The sequence below is a fragment of the Zosterops lateralis genome (assembly GCF_965231275.1).
Source record: "Zosterops lateralis genome assembly, chromosome: 3".
In the NCBI taxonomy this organism is placed as follows: domain Eukaryota; kingdom Metazoa; phylum Chordata; class Aves; order Passeriformes; family Zosteropidae; genus Zosterops; species Zosterops lateralis.
The window spans coordinates 41,324,878-41,349,893 of NC_139764.1; the positions used below are offsets into that span (position 1 = coordinate 41,324,878).

General features: G+C 41.7%; 1 protein-coding gene across 7 annotated transcripts in view; it reads right to left on the minus strand.

Annotated features, from left to right (window-relative positions):
• TRIM67 (tripartite motif containing 67) overlaps positions 1-25,016 on the minus strand; it is a gene marked incomplete at its 5' end in the record, with an annotated part of 39,787 nt that overhangs the window by 8,601 nt on the left and 6,170 nt on the right. For 4 of the 7 annotated variants that reach the window (XR_014589573.1, XM_083857275.1, XM_083857280.1 and 1 more), the window contains 7 exons: positions 5,242-5,545; positions 6,507-6,645; positions 9,519-9,676; positions 17,242-17,401; positions 19,587-19,697; positions 20,945-21,067; positions 24,919-25,014. Coding sequence is in view for 6 of the 7 variants with exons in the window: in XM_083857275.1 (XP_083713401.1) it covers positions 5,242-5,545; positions 6,507-6,645; positions 9,519-9,676; positions 17,242-17,401; positions 19,587-19,697; positions 20,945-21,067; positions 24,919-25,014 (1,091 nt within the window). The remainder of the gene's footprint in view (positions 1-5,241; positions 5,546-6,506; positions 6,646-9,518; positions 9,677-17,241; positions 17,402-19,586; positions 19,698-20,944; positions 21,068-24,918; positions 25,015-25,016) is intronic. The other 3 variants (XM_083857279.1, XM_083857277.1, XM_083857278.1) reach the window with 3 other exon arrangements.

A 25,016-nucleotide genomic window follows, 5' to 3' on the forward strand; every position in this document is an offset into this window, starting at 1 on the left:
CTGTTTAGGAACAGTTTTTATTGTTGGACACCACATTTTAGATCCTGCTTAAAATGGATTTTATTACATCCTTTTAAATTACATTGATTAATGTCATTTAAAATGTCAGAAACAGCACTTTGCATTTTTGAGACTATGATGTTCTTTCCTATATGACAAGTTAATTTGTTTCTTGTGGGCTAATTAGCTGTGTGCTGCACGGTGACATTGAGTGACTCCTCTGCAGCCCCTGGGGACAGCCCCACTGAAGGGGAGACAAGTTCTGCCTGCAGATTCCAGCCAGGCAAGGGCAGGACCCAGCTGAAGCCCCTGCACGAGCCACAGGGGTGTGGGGGCAGAGCAGGAGGATGGGGACTTTCTCCCTTTATTCCTGCCTCAAGTTCTGCAGGAATTCAGCAGGTAGATTGCCCCATTCCTACCCTGCCATCTCCCCACAGTGAGAAACTGGTTCTGGCAGGATTAAGGGAGGACAGAAGCAGGCAGGAGCTCTTCTCACACTGCTGCAAGGGAGGCTGGACTTCTTTTGGGGCTAAACAGCTGCTTTTACACAGCATCCCATGCTTTCCTTGGGAACAGTATTTGGAGGACTCCAGCACTATTTGGACTATTTTCCTGGTTGCTTTCTCTAGGAGGAGAGCTGGGAGAGTCTGTTTTATGAGAAAACTTATGCAATACATTTGCTCACTCTTATGTACACCATTTAGACAGCATTACAGGATAATTTTTCTAATAAATACTTTTGTTGTGGTAAAAGAAGCCAAACAGCTCAAGAGACTGAAACTGATGTTGCTCCCTCCTGGTACACTTCTGTGGCACCATGTAAAAAACCTGCTTCTTTACTGTAATGCATTTTTAAACTACTTACACCACACAACCCCAGTAACCTTTCATGTAAAAGGAAAATACACGCTGTTTTGTTGCAATGCTCCCCTAATAAGTACTTCGTATTTTTTAAAGGACAATCCAATTTTGGAGATAGGCAACACTGTTTCATTTTCTCAAGTAAATCCGATTCGTCCTGCACATTTTGATTCTTGTGTGCAACAATAAGTCCTGAGTGCAGAAGTTCTGTACAGAAGCCTGGAAGGTCAGAGTACGGAAAGGGGAATTTGGCTACCATGAAAAATGCCACTGCCTGTGGCAGTAGAGGCTGTTATTCCAAGATGCTTTCAGTAACAGCTTGGACAATGTGCAGAATATGATTGCATGAACCGGCTTGAGGAATAAGGAAGAGCAGTTTCACTATTATTTAAAAATAAATCTTAATAATTTATGAAAAATTTAATAAACTGAATAATTCGTTCAACTCTACATTAACAATACTTTACATACTAGCTTTACAGCGCCTTTACAACTTTGTGACATCTATTGCCAGTGATAGCATTTTTCATTCAATTGCAGCATTTTTGTGTGATGAAAAAAACTGCTCTTGAGATCTCTTAAGTCAATGAAGATGCTCCCCTGATTGCAAGGGACTTTTAAGACTAAAATGCAAATACTCAGATTTTGACTTTCTGTTGTTTTTCAGTACAAAATATTTCAGTGTGATTTACATCTCCTTCCTTCCATAAACACGTAGTGGCTGGAGTATTGCCTGTAGCACCTGGTAGTCCTGCTTTGGGAACTTTGCCAAGGAACAGATCTATTGCATTGAATGTCAGTGCCTCTTGTTAATGGGTATACAGCACCTCTCAGAATAGTTCGGATTGGAAGGGACCTTTAAAGGTCATCTAGTTCGACCCCCCCTGCAAAAAGCAAGGACATCTTCAACTAGGTCAAGCTGCTCAAAAGCCCATCCAATCTGACCTTGAATTTTTCTAGGGATGGGGCATCCACCACCTCTCTGGGCAACCAGTTTCAGTGTTTCACCACCCTCATTGTAAAAACATCTTCTTTATAGCTAGTCTGAACTTACCCTCTTTCAGTTTAAAACCATCATCCCTTGTCCTAGCAAAACACACCCTGCTAAAAAAGTCTGTCTCCATCTTTCTTATAAACCCCCTCTACGTAATGAAAGACCACAATCAGGTCTCCCTGGAGTGCTCTCTTCTCCAGGCTGAGCAACCCCATCTCTCTCAGCCTTCCATCAAAGGAGAGATGTTCCATCCCTCTGACACGTTTTTCCCAGGATACAGTTGTCCTTCTGCAAATGCATGCTGACAGATGATGAGATAGATGATCAGCCTCTCATGCACCAATATCCCCAAGTCCTTCTTGGTAGGGGCGCTGTCAATCCCTTAATCCTCCATCCAGCCCCGGCCCAGATGCAGGACCGTGTACTTCGCTTTGTTGAAGAACGTGACATTCCCACAGCCCCACTTCTTGAACTTGTCCAGGTCCCTCTGGGTGGCATCTTGTCCCTCAGGTGTGTCAACCACACCACTCAGCTTGGTGTCACCTGTGACTTTGCTGAGGGTGAATTTGATCCCACTCTCTATGACATGGATGAAGACATTCAATAGAAACGTCCCCAGTACGGACCCCTGAGGGACACCACTTGTCACCAACCTGCATCTGAACATGTAGCCATTGACCACTACCCTCTGGATGTGACTATCCAACCAATTCCTTATCCATCAGACAGCCCATCCATCAAATCCATGTCTCCAATTTGGAGAGAAGGATTTTGTGGGGGACCATATCAAGGGCGTTACAGAGGTGCAGATGGATGTTGCCCATAGCTCTTCCCTTGTCCACTGCTGCAGTGACTCCATCATAGAAGGCCACAAGGCTGGTAAGGTGGAACATGCCCTTGGTAAAGTTGTGCTCACTGTCTCAAATTACCTCCCAGTCCTCCATGTGTCTTAGCAGAACTTCTGGAAGGATCTGTTCCATGATATTCCCAGGCTCAGATTTCTGGGAACAACAAGACTTAAAGGTGCCTCCCAAACCTATATCTCTGCCCTAAAGTATTTTATTAACCAGTTTCCTCAGCCTGTTCTCAAAAGAATCCCTCTGATTCTGGATGCATTAGAGTCTTCCGTTCATGCTCCTTCCTGCACTACAGAAGTCAGGCTAGATCAAATTTTGCATGCTGTGAGTGAAAGGAGCAGAAAACTCCTCTAAGTGTGACAGGTCACACAGATTAGTCTTTCAAACTCTGTCTCAGGTTATCCTTAAAACTAGTCATTTATTAATCACCCTAAGTTATTCTCATGAAGATTAGGAAGCAAGAAATGATTAAGGTGTAACTTCCATCACAACAACATCCCAGAGGCTAAAAGTTGACAATGAATGTGCTTTGGATTGTGATACTGTGCTGTCATGTACTCGTGTCCAGTGGGGAAAAACAAATAGGCAGCAACAACTGTTTCCACAAGACTATTACAGCTAATGAGTTAAAAAACTGACCTAGTTGACTGTCACAGTTAAAAATATAATGCCTAGACCTAATTTCATTGAAGCGCATGTGATTTCATAAGACTACATGCCCTTTGCGAGTGTACTTCCCTTGAACAGATATTCCATGGGTCTATCCATGCCTTGCACATGCCTTTGTGTTTTATCAGGTAAAAACTGGGAAACTATCATCAAGAGAAAGCACTTTGCTCTCCTGATTAAGCAGGATGATTTGAAATCCTAAGTGTTTCCATTGTTTGTGCCTCCCAGAAAAAAGCTTCTGCTTAGCTTGTGTGTTGCTTGCCGGGAGGAGCGTGCTGAGGACCAAATCCATAAAATAGGTTTCTGGGACAATGGTGCACAGAATGGTTGCCAGCTTTTTTCCAGAAAACATAAGCTGTTCCACAGAGCATTAAAATTAATACAGCTTAACATTACTTCCGCCCTGAATCGAATCAAGATGTTAAAGGGACAGAGAACTTTTTGGTATATTTATTATACTGACGTTATTTTACTCTTTATTGTCTCAGGACATGATCTAAGATCTTTGGACCCATGGAAAACAATCCAAGTGACTTCAAGTGATAGATTTTGATGCAGCTACAAGGTTTTTCCACCTGTCTGTAATGAACTGCAAAATCAAACCATGTTTCAAACAAAAATTCCCAGCAATTGCAGTGTACTTACTTAAAGCACAGGTATGCTGTAGAGTATAAATGACTATTCAATGGGAGACATTACAACCAACCTTAGGATACAGTGCATGTTGGCACAACTTTATCTCTTTAGGGAAACACCTGCATTTCAGTGTTTTAAAAATCACTGCAAAACTTTGTTTTTCTGTTTAACAGAAAAAACATCTGAGATAGTGAGAGTGGAAGACCTGCTGGGACAGTCAGTAGAAAACTAAACAGAAGTTGATTCCAGCTGTGCCACAGATCTGCTGGATATCCTTAGTCAGTCACTTTACTCATCAATCTCCCATTGCGATAGAATAGGTATATAAATACACTATCTTCTAAATAAGCAAGGGACTTGGGATCCTCTTCAGAGATATTCTCAAGGGTCTCAGTACCCAGCTGACCTTCAGCTAAGCTTGGCCCTCTCATGGGACACAGAAAGAGAGCAGTGCAGTTCTGCTCTGATACCTTCAAGCAGCATTAACCATGTGTCCCCTGCACAGTCTGGCATCACTTCAATGAAACAGAAGCCAGCACTAGGCAGAGGTAACTATCCTGAGCACTGAAAGTCATGCAACTGTGTCAGCACAACACAGGATCTGTGCTGACAGTTGTTCTCTCTGTGTGATCCATCCCTGGAGGTACCTGCAGCTAGAACATGTCTCAGTTGGTTGTACCAGTTGAGATGCTTTTCAAAGCTCTTCAGTACAATCGCTCAATAGAACAAAAGCTTAGCCCTCACTGCCAAAGAGTCCCTTGTATCCAGATCTGCCTCAGTGTGACCTACAGCAAAACCCTTAATAGCTGTCAGAACTGGAAGCAAACACCTGCAACCTAATTATTGTACAATCTGGCAGGCAAGATTCCTTTGAATGAAGAGAACAAAGAGAATCAAACACCTTTCTCCCTCCAGCAATGGGAGAAGTCCAGCATCCCAGTGCCCCTGCCTGCTGATGTGGGTGGGACACACAGTAATGGGTTTAAATCACAGTAGGGGGGATTTAGGGAAGATCTCAGGGAAAAAAATGACAACAGTGAGGATAAAAAACACCAACACAGACTGTTAAGGTGCAATCACTGTCACTAGTGATTTTTAAGAAGGAACAAAATAAGTACATTTAGCTGGGAGCTAGACTAGATGGCTTGCTGAGACACCTGCCTCTGATGCTGGGCAGAAAAAAACACCTGTGAGGAGAGCAGCCCTGAGGCAGGCAGCACTCACCGATTGGTGTGGGAATTGCAGTGCATGAACCAGCTGCGGTTGTTGTCCACATACATGGCCCAGGCTTTGTCGTCCTTGCCCAGCATCATGTCCTTGACCACGTTGATCCTGGCAATGCCGAAGGCTGGGTCCGGGTGGTTGTCGTAGCGGTCCACGTGCAGCTCCCAGTAATGCACGCCCTTGGAGAAGGCTGCGGTGCCCAGAACCACCCGGTCATCGTAGCTGTTGCAGGTGGCAGTCTGGTTGTCATTTGACAGCACTATGTCTCTGTGAGCTGAGGAGGGGTCAAAGGTGAACCACGCCACTGTGGAAGGGGAAAAGGAAAGGCAGGATTATATCAGGAGACTTGTGTCCAAGTGTTGTCTGCTTTACTTCAGTAAGAAGGATAAAATTCTGCCTTTGTAAAGACCCCACTGCACTCTGAGGTAATAAAGACCATATTTCCTTGCCACTGTAGGCAGCTATACAAGATTAATTGGAGCTGGTACCCTGCTGTTCTTCAGCTCAGAAGTGCTTTACATTATTTGCACTTGTTCCCCTGAAATTTAGCTGCTAAGGGTAGTGACGTTCTGTCCACTTACGGGAAAAATAAAGTCACCAAGGAGACAAAGACTTCTCCATGACATGGAAACTGCTCGTGTAGGTGAATTGGTTCAGGATCACCTTTAATGGAAATGGAGATTAGCTGTGTCCATGCTGGTTAGGATTGACTTCACTAGTTTGTCAAAGTGAAGGGTTTTTTTAAAAAAGGAAAAAAAGCCCCAAAAGCTCCTAAAGTATAAATATTTTATACTGGCCTATTTTGGCAACACAGCATAAAAGTGGAAGTTATAATAGCATGCACTTCTTGATTCATTACAGAATCATTAATGAAGATGAACTTCCTGTAATGTTGGTATGGATGTCAAGTATAATTACAGAGGAACAAGCATGAATTCCCATCTCTGTATTATCAAATCTTGCAGGGAAATTGAAGCAGTAGTGAAGAAAAAGACAAATCCCAAAGATATGGAGAAAGGGAGACAGAGTGGGGCAAAAAATATCCCACGAGTTGCATAGCTGTTTCTGTATACTAAAGAAAGTATCTTAGTTAGATCCTAGACTTTTACAGCCAACTAAAATCACACAACTTGAAGCCTGAAATGTTACTGATAATGGAAAATGCCAGTAGGTGTCAAATACATTAATGGGTGTAAAGGGACAAAAGTGTCCTGCCACTGAGACCTGCAGCTTTTCATTTAGAAAGTGGCAAAGCCTTAGCTCACCATCTGACGTCTGCAAAATGACTGTCTTGCTGTAAGGACCAACACCCGAGGAGTTGAAAGCCTTGACTCTGGCATTGTAAGTGCTGTTGAAATGAAGGCCATCGATGGTGCAGAGAGTCTCCTTGCCAACATACACTTCCTAAACATTCAAAAAAAAAATGAGAGAGAGAGAATGAGGGACATAGTTTAACATAGTTTAGACTTCCAAATATAAGCCAAAAGTGAACAGCTTCTCTTTGCTTCCCAGGATGTATGAGTGATGCTGTTATAATACAGACAGCCACAGCATGGGAGACATCAAGGATGGTTAGCACAGGATAAACTAAGGTGAAGATGAAGCTGGAAGGGTAAAGCAATAAAGGGCAACACAAAAAGATCTTAATGCTCTTCTTATCCTAAATATCTATTCCAAACCAGTATTTTGGAGAGTAGTCCCAGTATCTGACACATTGTGGCTGCTATTTCATATAGGACAAAAAAAGGGGGCATATAAGAATAAAAAAATATAAGAATAAGGACGAAACAAGTGTAGTTTGGTTCTGTTGGAAAGTTTATCTCATGCCTAGGTTAAAATATAATTTTGATACCTGAAAAGACAGATCAAGAAGAAAATTGTCTCCTAAAAATTAGGATTACATGCACCACATGATGGAGTAACTAGACAACAGAGACATCAAAAAAGTCTTCATGTATTTTTCATACAGCAAGTACTTCTGTAATGTGAAATATTTCAGAGGGAGGAACATCTAGGCAGACCAATGAGGAGGATCAGATTATGCAGGCTACAATGAACTGAAAGAAGCCTCAAAAATCCTGTCTTGGCAGCAGTTGAAAGATAATTTCCTTCCACTTCTGACTTCTCTGATTCTGTGAAATCTGTAGGTTTATGGTAGCAAAGGCACCAAAGTGCTTAAAACTGTCACTGAGCAAACAACTCAGATCCCAGATCTGAGTTAATTCAGTTAAGACTGAAGTAATGCCTAGAAATAGTTCTGATGATTAATAGTTCTCTTTGATATAAATCCAAAAGGATGTGATGAATAAGAAAGGAATTCCTTAAGTTTACAGCAGGACATGTGTTTGTCCTCTTTGCTGCTATGGTGGCTGCTACAAACAACAAAATCTCCTGCATCCTGAGTTAGCTGGTGGTCGTTCATGGAGACAAAGAAGAGTTTTAATAGACTGACTTAGTTTACCTCCATGTGATAAGATATGCTGACTGTCAAAAAATTTGTATCTGTTGAATAACTCTCACATTTTCTAATCCACTTCATTTTTCCCACTGTTCACTGCTTTGGTTTATGCAGGTTGATGCTCTCTGGTTCAAGAAAGAGGTTCTTTAAATCCACCCATCAAATACTGATAAAATGCAGTCAATGTATTTGCTTTCAGATATAGAATTCTCCATCTAAAAGGTCAGCAAACCCTTATTGAAACGGCATTGCTGAGAAGCCTGCCTTTTATCTTTTAATGGGTAAAACTGAGGATGTTTCTACCACAGCAAGCAGACCATTCCCCTTAGAAGTTATCACCTTACATTTTTAAGGATTGAGATGGTTTTGTATCTTTTTCAATCCAAAAATCTTAACACGGCACTGCTGGGAATCCTAAAGCCTTTGGCAGTAACAAAACTCGTCAACACAAATGAGTTTGGATACGCATCAGCCTGAAATTTTGTTATTCACAAGATATGAATACTAATTTGAAAGCTTTATCCTGGATAAACTGGATAAAAGGTATTGGAATTGTAACACCTTATTCTAACTCTTCATTCATCACACACTGATAAAACCCTCTTACCAGCTAACATTGACTATATTGGCAGCTCTCAGCCATTCACAAAAATACCTTTTCATACTTTCAGTAGTGGAAACCAGGCTCTTCAAATCCCTGTGAAATGTTACTTGGACCAAGGAATGAGGACACCTTCCAAAAACCACAATGCCCTCTTCAAAATAGCTTGTTAATATTGCTGTCTCTTCTAATGAGGGGTGTCCAAATCAGGTACCTTTGTGGCTATGGGTGTAGTGGTTTGGCAGTTCCTTAAGTAGATCCATGCCAGGACATTTTCAGCTTGAGAAATCTTTAGGTTTCCAGGGAGGAGCCAGTTTGCAGCTCTCAAAGAAATGCCATCATGTGTTTTTGGCAAAATTCCCTGTTTGTGAAGATAGCAGCTGTACTCCACAATGATCTCCAGATGCTTTTGAGGCACTAGCCCTAGGGAAAGCACTGGGCCAGCCTGGTCCTGAGCAACAGGAGCATGAAGCCTGCCTGAGGCAGAAGGAAGAGGACATGGCTGGAAGAAAGCTGATCGAATTGCTTCTCTAGTTTCTTTATCAGGATGTGTTGAAAAGGTATGGGAGCCCTTAAGCACTTTGCACCTGCAACAGAAACATCATGTTGTGGCATCACCCAGAGGATTTGGAAGGACAGCACTTGGGATGCCTTTCCATATTTATCAATTCAATTTATCCATTCCATTCAATTCCATTACAGCATGACAGTGGAAAAACTTCCACCAGCCTAGTCTCATCCACTCCCAGGGGAAAGATTTAGAAATCCTGTATTTTTATGTAGGATCATACTTTTACTCAGAAAATCAGGAAAGACTAAGTTGCATTTCTGGACCAAGAATGTCAGCTGTTGAAACAGGATGCAATGGACAGATGAGAGTTGGGGCTTCAAAGAAATTCCTGGTTTGTGCAATGAGCCACTTCCAGCTCCTGCAGGCTCGTATAGGATTTTCTACTCTGGAATGCACTGGGGATACCTCAAGGCCTTCTGTGCAAGAGCCCTGAAAATAACCTCAAACAAACTTCCTACCTAACCCAGTGGTCCTTCTATTAAGCAGTATCTGCACTGCTTTCTCCACAAACACAAGGAAATTAGGGATGTTTTGACAGCCCACATCTTCCCTATCCCTCTCTCCCCACCCTCAGACAAAAACAAATGCATATCTGGAGGAAACTCACATACAAAGAAACATAAATAAATGTTGAATGAAATTCTCACTCGGAATTGGCCACCATCTCCATCATCAAGTTCCAAGATATAACCCTCCACTGGGTTGTGGCTCAAAGGTGGCATCCTCCAGGCCAATGTCACACTGTTGTTCCTGGTGCAACATTTCTCCAGCTGCAGTAATGGGACAGGTGGCACTGAAACAGGAACTGGGTACAGGTTAGTGTAACTCTGCCCTACTGCATTAGTCTGTGCCATGAGCAGTATGGCAACTGCTCACCTCCTTCCCCTTGCAAGGGAGCCAGTGTTTGTTAGGAAGAGTCCATTCTCTTCCTTGAAACAAAAGGCAGTAAAATTACATAACGAAATGTTGTTACCCAGTTAGACAAATCATTTAACTGAAAGATGTAAACAGAAACATATCTGGACTTGATTGTCATGTCTCATAAGAACTAGAGTCTGGGGAATCCATGTGTGGTTTCCTTCCCAGGAGTCACTGTCTGGAAGAATTATTTTTCACACCAGAGCACACACTGACCCCAAAAGGAGGGGCAGGGGGTGTCTCAGGCCATAAGCTGGCATGGCAGATGCAGTGCTGCCAAGGAGCCCAGTGCATTAACAAAGAATTAGGCTGTTTACAAGCAGAGCAGCCACTTCTCCCAGCACAGCTGAGAGACAGCAAGAACTTCACCAAAAGCAGGAAAATAATCCTTCACTACAGTTGTGGGGAGTTTTAAAAATCTAATTTACCATCCCTCCTTCTCACCCTAGTTTTTTATCAAAAACACCTTGGATATGTCATCTTTATGGCAACCATACTTAAAATAAACTGTTGAAGCAACTTGTTCCATTTGCAAACTTTATCTAAATCTGACAGTTCAGGTAGCAAAAGGAACTTCTGCATCACAGGAGACTCGTCATGAAAATTACAAATGCAAAGTTTTCTACCAACATGCCTTTTCAGTGACTTGCTCAGAAGAAACACCAAGAGACTGTTTACCAGACCGGCATCTTAAAAATAAAAAGAAACAGTAAAACATTCAGCTGTGTCTCTGTGGGAAAAACACCTCTATCCAACCTGTCCTAAAGACAACTACACTCTCACTGTTCATTCTTTGCTGGCAATTATAAAGTGAAAATTTAGCCTTCTGGATAGACCTGGCATGCATCTTATGCACTGTTGAAACCATACAGTTTAAGTAGGATGCAAGTGATGCACAGAGCCTGCCTGGTCTTCTGCCCAAGGCTAAATTTCACCATTCAATATATCAATATCATGTCTCAGAAGAAACCGAGTGCTCTGAGAATTCATCGGCTTAACAATATCAGTTTGCTTTTCTTTTATCTACTCTGCTTTGACCCTCTAGTTTATTTTCCTCCTTCTGTCTGCGTGAGAGCTGAGCCCTTGAGCTGTTCCTTTTGTCCTATTTTACGTTTCTGGATAAAAGAGGACTGTTCATGTTCTGTGTACCAAGCAGACTGTGGGAAAATGGATGCTACTGTGTGACAGGGCTGAGGCTTCACCCCCACTTTGGAAGTGACATGAAAGTCAACATCACACTTGTGATAAACAGTGCAGAAGCTACCGCGGCTTTCCGCTGGCATTATCCATCACCACAGTGAACGCAGATGGTTGGTAGCCCAGAAGAATGAAACAAAAGAGCTTTATAAATTAGCTCTTGAAGGTTTTTCTGTGAAAAGGAAGCCTTGTTCCTATTCCTTGATATTTAAGGGTGATTCAGAGGGTGTCATAAATAAAAACCTGCTTGTTTTCTCACATGGAAAGTTCAGACTTTTCTCTAGGAGACACTGTGTCTGGAGAAGTCACAGAAATGTGACAAGAGTCAAAAATATGAAAATGAGCAATTCAGAGGTAACAGGATTTTTTAGGTGAACCGTTTTAAGTTTTGTCTGTGTTTGTTAGCCTATGTGCTCCTAGTGACTGACAAGCCTGGGAGAAGTGCCTCTATCAGCCATCCACACTCTTGCCACTTTTGCTAACTGGTTAGTCCTCTCAGGAGGCATTTGTCTGGTCTGCCCCATTTCTGAGACTCCCCCTGGAAAGATTGGGTGAAAACCTAATTCCTGAAGTTTATAAGATGCAAAATAGACAATGCCCCTTCACCTCTGAATAAACCAGTAACCTTTTCAACCTCTGAAAAAAGCCCCTTCTTACTCCTAGGAACATTGATAGGAGGCTTTCAGGAGCTATTCATGTAACATATAATCGAAATTTTTGGGGAGGGTATGTCTTTTACAATTCCCTTTTAACTAAGTAAACAGGAATGCTGTCTAGGAATAAAATGTTTTCATCCAGTAGAGTGCTGTTGTTCCCACTTCCCCGTGGAAGTGCGAATTTTGGCCCAATGTGTGAGAGTCTCATTATGGGGAAGTGCCTTGGCTTCTTTAATGTAGATATGGATATTCAAGGCTTTGTGAGCAATCCATATCAGCCTCCTGCTCTCTTTGAGCCAGCCTGTGGCCTGAACTGCACAGCTTTCCTGAAGGAGAGGCAAGAAGCTCCTGCCAAGCACCTGTGCAGTTTTTCTGCATGATGCTCTCTGTGCTTGCCCTCCTGCTTCCTCCACTGGATGTGGATGGGCAGAGATTTGCCTTGATCTCAAATTCCCTATGGGAGGAGAAAAGATGAACACTTGTAAAAATCATAGGGAAGTGCAAAGTGAGTTGAATAATCGGGACACTGGTATACAGTTCACAGCAACAAGCAATGGAATAGGACTAAGAAAAGAAAAATATAGGCTAAGTGACAGGGGAAAAAAAGACTCAGATGTTAAATTACAGTTCTGTCCCACTTCTTGACCAATTTAAATTCTCAAGAGATTTTTTTGAAGGAAAATATTAAAAATATAAAGGGCAAAATGATACTGTATTGGCACAGTGGGACCTATTAATGAGTCTGAATGATGTCCTGTTATTTTTAAAGTGCTTCATGCAGGTCACTCTTTGATAAGAAATGTGACACTGACTGATGTCTCTTGTCAACTGAGCAGATCCCAAACACATTGCTCAATGCATCTGACGGCTGATCAGGGTAGTCCCCTCACAGGGTGCAGTAGGCTTGCTCTGAGATGTTGTCTTTCATCCTCCTGACAAGCAAGTGGTGCAATTATGTCATCCACCTTCCCAGACTAGTTTTTTAAGGACTAAATGCACCGAAAGAATGGGACCCCCCAGAAACAAGAAAACTTTGACTTCCTCCAAAACTGCAGTACAGCCCTGGAATAGCCCAAGTCACTGCTGTAGCAAGTGCCTTACCAACAGTGTTATGAGAGAAGGAGAGACCACAGGGAGCTGAGTCCATGACACAGAGCAGAAAGAACCAGAGGTAAAGCTTAAGGTGAAACAGTTGTCCTTTAATTATCAGTGCTGTACAGCTTATGCCTGGAGAAGCAGAGATTTGTAGCAGATGTGTCTGGGGAATCTTCATGGTTTGCAGAAAAGGGAAGGAGTCACTCATGACATGGAGAAGGGGTATATGAATGGATGTTCAGAGGTGGTAGAGAAAAGTAGAGTAGCTATATATCTTCCTATTTTGTATGTAGTCCTGTTTTTCAGCCAATCAAGACTGCATGCCAGTTACAGCTGTGTGAACAAAACAAACCCAGAACATGCATTTGCCTGTGCCAATAAACTGAGAATATGTGAAGTAGACATCAAGCCAGGCATCAGAGGACAGGAATTTTGTGCCAAGGCACTCAGTAAGAGCAACAGAGAGAAGAAAACATGGACAGAGAGAATTATCTGGGAAAGCTCAAAATGCCAGCAACTACCAGAGCTCTGTGAGTGTTTCTCAGGTCACCTGGCCCAGGGAGTGTGGGACTCAGAGAGACCCTTTGGTCAACATGACTGCCTAAGCACCACTGCTGCACCTATCACATCTCTGCACATTTAATTTGTTCTCAGATTGCTTCTTCTTTCTTTAAAAAAGAAAAAGAGCCCTATGACCTTTATTTTTTGAGATGAGCTTTAGATCTATGCTTATAGAGAGTGCATCAGTAATGTAGATGAACATGTCATTGAGGCAAATGTAATGTGATTTGTTATCATCTTCATTCTTCTTTGTCTAACACAGTGAATCAATGTTTACTTACAAGCATGCTTTCACTCTAAATGACCCATGCAAGTTCAATGAGGTTGAATGAGGCCAGAGTTTGGAAAAAAAAATAGATTCAGTCATGTACTAAGCACTGATAACAGTAATACAGATATTACACTGCAACACTTTTGGAAAAAAAAACAACTTACAATTGGAAAAGCCATGCTTGTCCTGTTCTCCTAGATCTCCCCAAAACTTCCTTTACAGATCATTGACATCTTTAATGCTAGTGCTTTAATGCTAATGCTTTAATGTCTTAATCTGCTCTTGTCAGATCAACCAGTAAAATGACTTAATAACACTCACCTCAACACCAACGTTTGGCAAAGACTGATGACTTGTTGGTGTGCTGGTGTTGGTGGGATTGAAGAAAGAGGAAGAGATGCAAAGAGACTTAAACATTTTTTCTTTGTGAAAATGGATGCTCAGAAATATGCAAGTCACCGAGTCACATAACAGGTCAGTTTGGAAGTGACCACAGGGGATCATCTGGTCCAACTTCCTTGCTCAAGCAGGGACATCCTACAGCAGCTGGTACAGGATTGTGTTCCTATGGTTCTTGAACATCTCCAATGAAGGAGACTCCACAACCACTCTGGGCAATGTGTTCCAGTGCTCATGATCATAAATATCAAAACATCACCATGCAACTGCAGCTTGTCCTTACACTCAGCAAAGTGTTGTTCCCAATTTGTTTGGGTGCTTGCTCCTGAAATGCTGAGTTGATCACTTTGTGACCCGTATATTTCTAGATGCAAGACCATTCTGCATGAGAAAATCCAAGTGGAGCATCTGAAGAAGGGCAAATCATGCCTGGCAAGTTTGGTGGCTTTCTATGACAGAATAACAGCAGTGGCAGATGAGGGAAGAGGATGTGGTGTCACCTACCTGGACTTGTGCAAAGCATTTGACACTGTCCCCCATGACATCGCTGTCTCTAAAATGGAGAGACAAGAATTTTCATGGATGGACCTCTCAGTTGACAAGAAATTGGCTGGATGGCTGCACTGAAAGAGTTATGGTCAATGGCTCAATGTACTGTGTCCATCTCCAGGGCTCCCAACATAGGAAGGACATGGAACAGTTGGAGTAGGTCCAGAAGAGGGACAAAAGGTGATCGGAGGGCTGGAGCCTATCTCCAGTGAATACAGGCTGAGAGAGCTGGGGTCGCTCAGCCTGGAGAAGAGAAGACTTCTCTTCTCTCTGCAGCAAGACTATAATTGTGGCCTTCCAGTACCTAAAGGGGCCTACTAGAGAGCTGGAGAGGGAATTTTTACAGGGCTATGTAGAAATAGGACAAGGTAGGATGGCTTCAAACTGAAAGAGAGAGCATTTAGATTAGGTATTTGGAGCAAAGTCTTTACTGTGAGGGTGTTGAGGCACTGGATCAGGGTGTCCAGGGAAGCCGCGGATGCCCCATTCCTGGAAGTGTTCAAGGCCAGGCTGGATGGGACTCTGAGCAACCTGGTCTAGTGAAAGGTGTGTCTAGTGAAAGGAACAGATGATCTTTAAGGTTCCTTTCCAACCCAGATAATTTTATGATTCTAAAACAATGCAGAGTTGGTTGAGGTCATAGAAGTAAAATTTCAAAAAAAGAAGGCCAAAGTGCCAGACTGAAAATTTCAAATTGAAATAGACTTGCTGTCTTAAATGGAGAAAGATAAATACACATCTATATACTAAACAATCCCCAATACCTATGAATGCTAGCTTGGAACTGGTCAGTGGCTTGTTCTGCTTGGGCACACAGAGGTGTGAAGGGGAATAATACCATCCCTGATGCACCTTAAGGAATGGTGGCCAGGTTAACACCCTTCCCACTGTTCTTTGAGTGGTGTGTGCATGGTCACACTGTTTGTGCTCACCAACCTGATGAGACATGCAACAGATAATCCTTGGTCTAAACCAAGACAGCTCAAGCAAAAGCCCTTCCTGAGGGCTAACCCTGCCTCCAGGGAGCAAAGCCCAAGGGAGTTTGGAAGCTCTGCACAGGGTTGGGCTGCAAAAGTCCTGTTGTCTTCTCTGCTGCTCAGATTGTGTCTAACTCAGTACCAGAGCTTCCCTGCCATCGTATGATAAATGAGAGTGTAGCAGATAAACATTATCTTTCATAAAGCACAAGTGAATCTGGCTCAATTAAAGTTTTGTAAGTCTTCAAGGTAAAGCCAGGTGAATGTCCACAAGCCAAATACCTAAGTTGCTCTCACCTCAGGTAACCTGTGGTTAATTAGCAATCTATGTGACTAGTTTAAATTTTTCATATGTTTGTAAAGGACAGTGGTGGGAGATTAGTATTAAATATATTTCACAATAAATATGGCTATCTAGCATTAAATATAAACTGATTTTAAAAAGACAAGTGCAGACAGCACTCGGAAGAGTTTTGTCAGTGATATTCCTTCTCTCTTGACTCCACTTGTCTGTCTGACAACATTTCAAAGGAGCAGTTCACAGATGTTTATTGAATAACTTTAAAACAGCCTGTTTATGCCAAGATGCAAAGCATTCTTGGTGATCAGACTCTGGCCTTTAACTGTTTGTACATTGTTTCTCCATGTCTGCCAAATTATTCACCCTAATTACTTCATCTTGGGAGTCTTAGATGCAGAATTAGGCCCATAGAGAACACATAAGCTGAACAAAATTCTCTGTGCTTGCTCAAAACAAACAAAAAAAAAGCACATCTGACATCACTACACGAATATCCTTAACTCATTCACTGATTTCTGGCAGCCTCTATCCTGTCACCCACATGCATAATTAAGGCTTGAATCGCCACTGAGAGAAGCTAATGACATCATTGCCAGGGACCACAATGGCTTTCAAATCCAACAGTTCTATGGATCTATCTAATTCTGATGCAGTTCTCATCCTACTCCATATAAACTAACCCCATTGCAAGCTCATGATGTTAATTTTCTTATTTTTTTAAAATATCAGAGGCATGTCCTGTTCATCAGCTTCTTCTTTTAGACACATTTTTTAACCTCAGTTCCCTCCAGCTTATCTGTCAGAATTATCCAGATACCTGGAACCATGGAATGGTATAGCCATGGAGCTACTCCCTCCTTGTGTGGTACAGCCATGGAGGTGGTTTCCCTTTGTGAATCTCTTCCTTGTGATTTTTTTATTAAGATGGACACTTTTTGCAGCACAGTCCAGATACAAGTCAAAGATCAAAGGTTGGGTTGGTTTTTTTTTCCCTATTCAAGTGTGTATATGTGTGTAATATTTATTTTCTACTTCAGCTGTTTCTGACAAGATATGGGTAATCTTGAATTAACCATGATACTTTGAATTCACCACGTCAAACCTAGGAATGTTACAAAATGGCATGGTTTCATGCAGCTCATGTCTTGTTAACCTTCAAAGCCCTACTCTGAAGAATTTATTTTTACAATCTTTTAAGTGCATCTGGTATTTCTATCTGAGCTTGTTCAGCTCAGATAGAAATACCAGATGCACTTAAAGATTATACATGTGAGAGGAGCACACCTTTCCAAGAAACACCCAGTAACCTGAATTTGCCTGAAAACCTTTTAAAATGATCCAGCAAATTCAAGTCATTCCTCTTTCCTCCTTCTGTATCCTCACACCTCCCAGCACTGTTTCAACACATGCATGAAAAACAGAAAAAGGAAAATCATAAGAGCTCACCCCTACATTTCATCTGAATAAAATCCAGCTGGTGAATTGACTGCAGTAAAGGTTCACTGTCCAGAGTCAAGTCAAACTCAGCAGATACTTTTGGCTCCAAAGCTCCTTTGACCCACTGTTCCTGAGATACCTGAACACGCTTGATTAAAGCATCTGAAATCTGAAAGACAGGATCAGGTTTATAATGAAATGGCAGATGCAGACATTAAAAATGACAGAATGCCTGTGAGATAAAGCACAAAGGAAACAGGATTAAGACAGCAAAACAGACGAGATGGGATCTGGTTGTTTTGGGGTGAGGTCCATTTATGTTGCATCCTTTCATCTTGTCTTTTCATGATAAATCTCATCTTAGGCTAGGAAAGTAAAAGCTGCATTTATAAAGCCTGTTAAGATTATGTTGTGTGTCATGCCTTTGAATGCCACATATAATTCTGTACTCTGTTCTCTGATCTCCATGGTCTACTTTTGCACTCCTGTTTAAAAAGAAGTTGCACAAAAAGAGGCTTAAATGTTTGAGTCTCTCCAATCAGCAGAGATGATTCAGTGGATGAAAGCTAAAGGATTAAAAAATCAAATGGTAAGGAAGGTGTATATTACTCACAGTGAGGGTGATAAATTGTCAGATAGATTTTCACATATATAATGGATTTTCCACCATTACATCAAAACTGAATTTAATTTTTAAAGCTTTGCCCTAGCTCAGCCCACAGACAATCAGACCAAAAGTCAAACTAAAATGATCACAACATATGCTTCTGGAAGTTAAACCCTGGCTCTGTGGAAATCAATGAACTCAGCTGTCCTTGAGTTCAGTGAAGCTGCCATTTGGATATCTGGACTCCCTGACAGTGAACTTCCTGTAAGACACAGGGAGTAGAATTTTTTTCTGGGTATAATAGAGAGAGTTTTCCTTTGTTGCAGGAATTCAGATACTTTTCATCATTACTTTTACTGAGGACACTCCTTTTTGAAGCCCTGCACCAACAGCTCCTAATCAGTCTGCATAGTAGGTGGAGGAGCATCCCACAGCCTCCTGCAACCTCAGAGTCACTCACTGAGACGCTGGATCCCTTGTCCATGTCTCAACATCCTGGCTGCAGGAGTAGTTGCTCAAAGTAATGGAGTGCCTGAGTGTCTGCTGGCTGTCTTGAAAGCATCATTAGATAAACCAGGAAAAAGTAAAAACAAAAAGGGTTTTGGTTGGGTGTTTTTTTTTTTTATAAAGGGGTGCTGCAAAAACTGAAGCCACAAAAGTTACAGGGAAAGTAAGCTGTAAAGAAAGTAAAGTATGTATCTAGATAGCATGTAGGTAAGACCTAAAGGCTTTGTTTGTCCTGTAGTGTCCTACCAACAGCCTGTTAAAATCTGTGTAATCTTTAGATTAATCTACACCACACATTCCCCTCTCTTGCTTGAGACCAGACATGACAGTAACAATCAGTCTGGAGTGCTAATAGGTTTAGGTTGGTTAATTCTCATCCTGTTTTTAAGGGATGCTCTGACAGATCCCTGACATTCATGCATTCATGTGTGCAGGTAATTTTGTTTGATGTACCTTTCTTTTTAGGCAATGAATAAGGCAACAAAACTACTAGGGCAAAATAAAATAATTAATAAACATATTAGAGTAAATTAAGCAAAATTATTTATGGGAAAATAACACTGTTATGTTTTGTCTCATCAATAGGCACTTCCACTGTTTGCACCTAAGAAACGATATCCTGCAAATTAAGGCAATTATTGGTTAGGCCATATTTTGCAAAGAAAAGGTACCTGGAGCTGCCATAAGTCTTGATGCAACAATCTCAGCGAAGCAAAGCTACATGCAAGCCCCTTCAGACTAGATTTCCTTACAGGGGAGGTGTTGAAAGGACTCTTTTACATGGCAAAGGAGAGAGGCATGAGAGGGAGAAGTACTACTCCGCTGAGTTACTGATCTCTGCAAATTAATCAGAGAGCTCTGCGGGGCCCTGTGTTGGGTTTCTCAGATGAGAATAAAATAATATTCTGCAAAAAGCTATCATTAACTGCATAGCATCTTTCTCTTAGCCCAGAAGGAAGGGCTGGCAAGAGGAAAGACATCAGGAGTTAGGGGAGTGGTGTGACCACTAAGTCCCCACCTCAGTCAGGGTGAAGCTATTAAAGCCATCTCTTTGCTGGAACACTCATGCAGTCACCAGGTTCTCTGAATTTTTAGACAGCACTTATAGAAGTTAAGGTGAACCTGCCTTGGAGGTGAAAGGGGCTAATTAACAAAACCACACATTTTTAGACTTAGCTTATATATATATATATATATATATATAATTTTTTTTTTCCCAGAATTTTAGGAAGAAAAATACCTGTAAAAACCCAGAGGGATCATTTTCTTTGATAACTTCCAGGCAGTATTCCATCAGCCCTGTTGACTGGCGTAGCTTCAGTGTGCAGTGATTTATCTGGTCCCAAACAACCTGGAAAATAAACATCAGCACAGTTCTATGACTGCCTCAGCTTGCAGTGAATACTATAAAATGATTTCAGAAGAGACAAGGAATGGGAGAGTGTGTTAAATCTATGCTTAATTTAGCTGCCATATGGCCATTGCTGTATCTCCATCAGCTTCACTCACTTGCTCTGTATTGTAAATACCGATAATTAGCTTGGCAAAATGTTGTGCACAGGGAATCTCAATTTTCAGAGCAGATTAATTGCTCAAAGATTAGGCTTGCTTGGGGCAGAGAGGGCACAGAACGTCTCTGCATTTGCAGTTTTCACATTTCCAGTCACACTTTCCCTAGCATCTGAGCCTTTGAAAAGTCCTTCACTTTAGAGGCAAACTGCTGGAGTGGTTTCTCACAGATCACACCCTAACATTCTCTTCATAATTTATCATTGAACCTGCTCTGCTTAAGAACACATTGCTGGAATTAAGAAATAAAATAGCTGCATCCCATTTTTCCAGATTTTTGCCTTGATTCTGCTGCCCCATGACTGTGGACTAGGTCTAACAGCACTGTGTTCTGTAGGACAACATGTGACAGCAATAAACTGCAGGGTTTGCTGTGCTGTCAGCAGTATGTCCTAAGTGCCGGTTCTTGCTAAGCAAGCTCAATACTGATCTCGGGTAGATTTTGTTAACTGATATGTCACATAATCCACTTCAGTTTTTCCTTCTGTCTTAGATATTTTTTATGTGAATGGCACTCTAGTACCTCAAAATCACAAAAAGATCAGCACTTTAAGAAATGTGTCTATTTAAATATTTCTTCACTGCCACTTCATTCAACCATTTTAGATTTCTTCTTGCCATCTCCTTTTACTGCATTTCTTTAATATATTTTGAGTAGCTCATGTATTTCTGGAGGTGGCTTACCCGAATTTAAAGAGTCAAGGAGATATCAAAATCACAACTGTTTACTTGGGCAGAAGGTCCCAAAATCCAAACCACACACAGGTTTCACTGATAAGCACCTCTCAAAAGATTGCCCCAAACCATCAGATAAATAAAGATTGATGGCCTGATTCAACAAACTGGTGAAGTATATCCATCATTTAATGTGCGCAGGCACAGTTCTATTAAACTGCTGAGCTGGAACCTGCTAAAGGACTTCAGAATTTGGTTACTAGGAGATTTCATGGTGTCAAGGGTTGGGGAACTTGACAAAACACACCAGGCATCTATCAGCAGCTGTGCTGAGCTGATGAGAGGAGTGCTCACCTTCAGCTTGTGCTCACGTTCCTTGGTGACCTTTGTGAGCAGTTTCGCCTTTTGCCGTGTTAGCGCGTCAACCAAGGCATCACACTGAGCCACGAGACAGGCTTCATAATCCAGCCCGTTCTCCTGCAACAAGGAGAGAGTCACACCCATCAAAGAAAGCATAGTTTGCAGCTTAAGCTATTGCTCATACCTACACTTTTCTGTTCAGAAAATATTTCCTTTCAAGATCCTCAGCATTTTTGTTGCCTTTCTGATTTCATTACAGCTGTACCAGTAATAGCTGCGTGCTATAAAATGAAACAGTAAGATGCCACACCACAAACGGTCTTATTCAAAACCTTGATTTACTGGCACTTTCCAGACAACAGATGTAGTACAACATAATGGAAATGCTAAATGTAACATACACAGTGCATACATACATGAGAGGATTCTGCTCCAATCTGTTTTAATTATCCCACTGTAGCAACTTTGAAATCACTGGCTCTGTACCACAGCAATTAGAACAGAATTATGGACCAGAATCTGGTCTACTGGCTTATTACAAGGAAATTAATGAGGTACAAAGCCCTAAGGTTTGTGTATTACTTCTAGTACTTTTTCTAAAATAGTAGCACTTGGCAGTGGAGCTCTGTACTTGATTAGCTTTTTAAAAAGAGGAAAGTTTCTATTCACATTATGGTAAAATTCTTTGCTAGGCAGAAACCAGCATGAGGTATACAACACTGAGCCTTTAGTAGGGTCTGGGAACAATTTAGCATTACATAAATCCCTGGAACTGTTGCTGTAGTACCCATTTAAAGGAAGACTCTCCCTTACCTCCTCTGCTCATGAGACTATAAGGAGAAAACTTTCAAGCTCCTCTTCCAAGGAGATGTTTAGGTGTGCTATCAGCTTTCCTCCCGAATACCCCAAATACATTTTAAAAAAACCAACCACCGTTAATATGTGAGAAGATTTTAAACATGTACTGAGGGAGAAGCACTTCTTTGCTAAGACTTTATAATCCCCTAACTCATTACTATCTCTAGCTCTTATGCTTTTCTTTCATCTTCTATTTATTTGCTTTGTCTTCTTTATTTTGAGTTCAAAATTTTCCCTGTGCTGTACTCCCTTCCCTCACTGTGACCCGTGCATCCCATTCTCCAGCTGATGGATGCAGGGTCAGTGTCCCTGGAAGAAGCCCCCACTGCAGCCCCAGACCTGCCAGTGAGATGTGGGCGAGGGTTTATCTGGTGGGGGGCAGACACCAGACGGCTCAGCTCCTGCTCACAGGTTTGTCTTAGACTCTTCCTGTTTGCGTCTCTCCCTCCTCCGCTTGTGTCACACCCAGCTCCCCCTTCAGCCCATTTCCATCCCGTTACTCTGGAAGTGCTGGATTGTGCACAGAGCCCGAGTCAGTCGGTGGCTGCAGTGCATCATCTCTCTCCTCATTTTCTGCTCACACATCAAACGGGGTGTTTGGCGCTACGCCTCCTTCAAGTGAGAAAGTATGAAATTGTTACAGCAGATGGGAAAATGGGAAAATCAGATCATGACAGCAACAGGGAGAAGCAAGGAAGCAACAAGAGCAATGAGGAACAGGCAGTATCTGAAAAGAAAAGACCAAGAGATATAAAAGTGACCTCAGAGAAGAGAAAGGCAGGGAAAAAAAGGGGGAAACGACAGATCTGCAAAGCAGGGAAAAGTAGTTTATGAATTTGCAAACTGCCCCAGGTAAGATAAAAGCATGGTTCCTGGTAGCTCAGGCAAACTCAGAAAGGAGATAAAGAATGTGGACGGCTGTCTGGTCTGCAGTGCATTGAGACAGGATAATAAAATTAACATATTGCTTACTCCTTTGTGGAAAAATATTACTAAAATACATTTTTGCTGAGGGGTAAATGTCCATATGCGAGTGTAGCAACCATTGTAACATTTCTACTGTAAATAACCTGCTCTGAGATATGTGTGTCTGGCTATAAACCTATGCACAAAGGCTACATCAGTTCCCTCACAAAATAGCACTACAAGAACTGTTTTTTGTCCAAATGTCAAAAGGCCCAGATTGGCTCATGACACATCTAAACCTTTTCCCCTTGGAGAGTGTGGCTGTACCAAACCTGACTCCCAGCAGCATTCCCTGGTATGTGCTATCATCAAAGGCTGCTTGACCATCGCATGAGAAGAGTGCAATTTGTCAGGGGAGAAAACCATTCCAGAGAGCTCCTTAAGGGTTAAAGTGTGTGGGTGATCATCTTGGAGCCATGCCCCAGCCTTCTTTTACTTAGGAATACAATATGCAGCTGATTAGTCCTGCAGTTTTGGTTTGCTGAAATTTGATGTTTCACTCAGGCTCAGCATGAAGACTGGCTCAACACATGAGGGTCATATTCAGATTTGTGCCCAGACTTGGCAAAATGTTAGAGGGTACTGCTGGATTTAATTTCCTCTTCTGAGCTCTCCCGTAGCATTTTAAGCAACAAGCAACATCAAATAATTGGCTTGGTCTTTTAATCCAACTGTAGCAGCTCCCTTATGCAGGGCAATTTGGCAGTAATTTTATTGAAACACATTAAAGGATTTTACAGCATAGTCATAATAGGCCACTTCTAGGTTTCAGGAGGGAAAAATACATTTGTAATGGAGCTAGATGACTCAAGAAAGATTGGTGATAGACTACTGTTTTGGATGGTTTATCTCATCCTAAACTAGCTGTTCGTATCTATAGGATTTTGTGCTCTCTAGAGGTGCCTGTCTTTTCTCATTGGACAGTGAAAAAAGCTAGGTGAGCTACATAACTGTTAAATGGGTAAGTCAGCTGAGAGAAACCTCACATTGTAGCCAAAATACAGCACATTACAGGTGCCAGTCAGTGGCTTTCCATGGGTTTCTTTCAGTTAAATGTCCTTTAATTTTACCAGTTTCTCACTTTGCTGTGTTCCCTTTTCCATGTGGCCATGGAAGACTGTGAGGGTGGGTAGTTAGGCTGCCCTGAGGCAATCCAAGAGCTTGGGCAGCTCTTGTGCTACGAATTCATCCTCTAAGGTTTCCAGTGGCACACTTTAATGAATAAATTATAAACTTTTTGAACTTCTGCTTTTCTGTTTTCTGTTACTAACAAGCGCAGGACTTGTTGATGAAAGATGAGCAAGCAGTAGAGTGGGCTACTGAAGAGTAGATGATGCATATCCCATCACTGTAGAGCATTGCTGCAGCAGGAAAAAAGCATCCCCTCCAGGACACTGGGCAGCTCAGACTAGAGTAGCACATTTCCAGGTACACTCTGCAGGGTGAGAAGGACCTTGAGGATCATCTGACCTCCAGCACTGATGAGGCTAAATTTGATGGAAATTAAGGCTTATTTCATTTTGGGTTTGTGCCCTCAATTACTGCACTCACTGTGAGCTCTTTTTCTGACTATTAAATCTGGACAATTACAGGCAAGAAAATAACTTACGCTCCAATAAACGACCAATTGATTTAGTGGCAGTTACTTTTTTTTTTTTTTTTTAGTAGAATATTCCTGCATTTTTTGAGTATGTGCAGGACATTCCTACAAGTACTTTAATAGGCAGATTGACTGGATGTTTTTGCAGAAATTAGTGCATTTTTAGAAAATGTAAGATGAAAAGCTAGCAGTACATTTGGAGTGTGTTAAAATGAGAATTTATTCTAAATGCTGAATTCAAGCAATTGCAGTCAGGGAGGAGACTAGAAGCATGACTAATGGATTCAATCAAACACTAATCAACACAGCTCAGATGTCCGGTATTGAGTATCAGCTTTTTCCAACAAACAGCAAACAATCTAGAAGCTAAAAGGGGCTTGCAGACATTATTTGATGAATAATTTTACCTAGAAAATCCATTCAAGAAAGGTCAGGTGATTCCACGAAAGATGAGAATAGCACAGGAGACAAAGTCATCAAATAAATTATTCACTCAGTTCTATTGATTACTGTATTATCAAAACAAATAATATTCTATAGTTACCTGGATCTGCTGCAATAAATTTTTCAGCTGAACCAAAAATTCTTTTGCTTCCTTTGCTTTATCTGAAACACCATTTAAAGCCTGAGACAGCTGTGCCT